The following is a 2,543-nucleotide window of genomic DNA, read 5'->3' as shown; positions in this document are numbered from 1 at the left end:
TAGAAGTTAGGAACTGTTTGTCCCTTTGTTTGCTTTTGTTTGTTTGTTTTCAACATCTGTCGGCAAAAAAAAATGAGTGAAGAAAAGAAATATATAATAATAATAATAACAGTAATTATTATTATTATTATAGTAATATTAATAATACCAAAAAGGAAAAAGAGCAAGAAGAAACACATACCCGTCATTCTACTAAATGAAATTTTGCTTTTTTGGTGTATGGGTAACTGAAAAACGCCAAATAATATGTTTTTTTCTTTCTTTATTTGTTTGTCAGTTTTCCATGTCACTCAACTCATGGTTCACCTCTTACTAATGCTAGGTCTGTCTCAATCTTTGCAGCAACAATTCCCGCTTGTGTTTATCATCTTATGTTTTTAAACACTCATCCTTTTGTGTTATTTTCCCATTATTATTATTATTATTTCCATATGAAGAAGTTATTCTTTATAAACGTTTCCTCTTTCTCTTTCTCTTTTCTTTATTTTTGCAATAAGAAGGAGATATCCATTCCCACAGCAGACCTCAACCGACCTTTTTTTTTTCTTTTAGCACTAAGCGAAACTTACACCAATAAAAAAAAAAGTTTTCTCGGGATTACAGCCATCTATCTGTTATTCACTCCTTGAATACAGCTAAAGAGGCGACAACACCGTTAAGCAGGAGCATTCACGAAGAGAAGGAAGAACAACAATACTTCACGGAAAACTTTAGAAAAGCATACGGTACGAAGGACATACCAAAAAGCAAGAAGAGATAACCCGGAAGGAAAACAGGAAAAAAAAAAAGAAAAAGAAAAAGAAGAAAAAAGAGAGAGAGAAAAAAAAAGGAGAGCGGCAATGCACATTTCAACACCCACTCTTTCCGACGTGCGGTCAGAAAACAGCCTCAGCTTCAGTGGCTCACGTAATGGACGCAGGGGTGTTGACGCCAGCAAATTCCGCACGCAACCGTGCCGTAATTATCGGTTCGGTGCGCATTGCTCGTTTGGGTCCCGTTGCGCCTTTTCACATGGTGAGAAACCCGACCTTCCGCCACCACCTCCATACAGCGCTGCTGTGCAAAATGAAATGGTTCTCCCACCCGCTTATGCCTCACGCTTCCGCCATGATCCGTACAGTTTTTACAGCGTAAGGTTGGAGGATTGAGACATTTGGAAAGGGGAAAAACAAAAACAAAAATAGAAAAAAAAAAGAAAAAAAGAAAAAAAGAAGGAAAAAAAAAACTGCATCGGAAATTAGTAGGAAGGAAAGATAATTTAAAAAAAAAAATAAAAAGAAAGAAAGAAACGAAAGGAGGAAAAGAATGAAGAAGGAATGAAAATATTTTTTAAAAAAAGAGAAAAAAAAATGGTTGAGTGGGTGAGGAAAAAAGAAAAAGTGGGAAAATAAGGAGGGAAAAGGAAAAGGTATGATTTAATTGAAGAATAAAAAAAAAAGAAGTAAGAAAAGTAGGGAAATTGTGCGTTGTGTTTTTTTTTTGTGTATTTGGATTTGCGCGTATTTGTATCTGTACGTGTGGTGATTCTGATTGTGATTGTGGTGTTATACCGCATGAATGGAGGAAACTTTCCTCTTTTTTGTTTTTTTTGTTGTTGTTCGTTAAGTTTATTTTTATTTTTGTTTTTCTATTTGAATCTAAGGGGAACAGAAGGAAAAAGGGAAGGGAAAGGAGGAGGAGGACGTAAAATAAAGGAAGGAAAAAAGTTGAGGAGGAAAAAAAAAAAGGAATTGATGAAGTAAATGTGAGTGGTAAGCAGTGAAAAGGAGAATTTCCTACAAACCAAGACGAAAAAAAAATGAAAAAGGGAAAAATAGTAATAATAATAATAATCAACTGAAGATAGCAAAAAAGAAAAAGAAAAAAGAAAAAGAAAAAGCAGTGGATTTGACCGGGGCGTGTGCGCGTGTGGGGAGTTCCCTTTCGTTGGCTTCATATTTGCTTCACGAATTCCCTTCTAATATCAAAAGTTGTTGGGAACAAAGAAAAAAACTTAAAATGAAACCCCCCCCTCCAAAAAAAAAGGAGAAAATAATAAAAAAAAAGCAAATGATGAATAAAGTTCTCTCGACTTGCCAACTCAACGGAATGAAAGGACTAGGGAGGGAAATAGTAAAAGAAAGTAACATCTTTAATTTTTTTTTTTCAAATAGCTTTTTCATTTGTTTTTTTATTTCCATCTTTACTTTCTCTCATCATTTTCATTTTTTTTATTTTTGTTTTTGCTTCTTACTCCCTTGCAGCAGCTTTTACGAATTTTGCTCCTTACTTTCTTTTTCTCCTGAAACACAATCCTGATTTTATTACCTTTTTTTGTTTCCATTTTCGTTATTTGGCTCCCGTCTCTCTGTTGCGTGTTTGTTTTTTTTTTCTTATTTTGTATTTGTGTTTGTTCCCATTTTCTAATAGCAACGCCCATATTAATGGACAACGTTTACACAAATATATTTATGACGAAAAAGCAAAATGAGAATGAAAGCAGAGGGAGGGAAGAATATATATATATATATATATATATATATATATATAACATCTAAAATGGA

The 2,543-nt window shown here is 33.7% G+C and overlaps 1 protein-coding gene across 1 annotated transcript; it reads left to right on the top strand.

Annotated features, from left to right (window-relative positions):
• Positions 1 to 839: 839 nt before the first annotated feature.
• Positions 840 to 1,148, top strand: TbgDal_VI3240 (zinc finger protein; the record flags this gene model as incomplete). Its single annotated transcript, XM_011775829.1, has 1 exon — positions 840 to 1,148. One exon carries the CDS (start codon positions 840 to 842, stop codon positions 1,146 to 1,148), a length of 309 nt encoding a protein of 102 aa, XP_011774131.1.
• Positions 1,149 to 2,543: the final 1,395 nt, after the last annotated feature.

Source organism: Trypanosoma brucei, chromosome 6 (assembly GCF_000210295.1).
Source record: "Trypanosoma brucei gambiense DAL972 chromosome 6, complete sequence".
NCBI lineage: Eukaryota > Euglenozoa > Kinetoplastea > Trypanosomatida > Trypanosomatidae > Trypanosoma > Trypanosoma brucei.
This window is presented reverse-complemented; position numbering and strand designations above follow the sequence as displayed.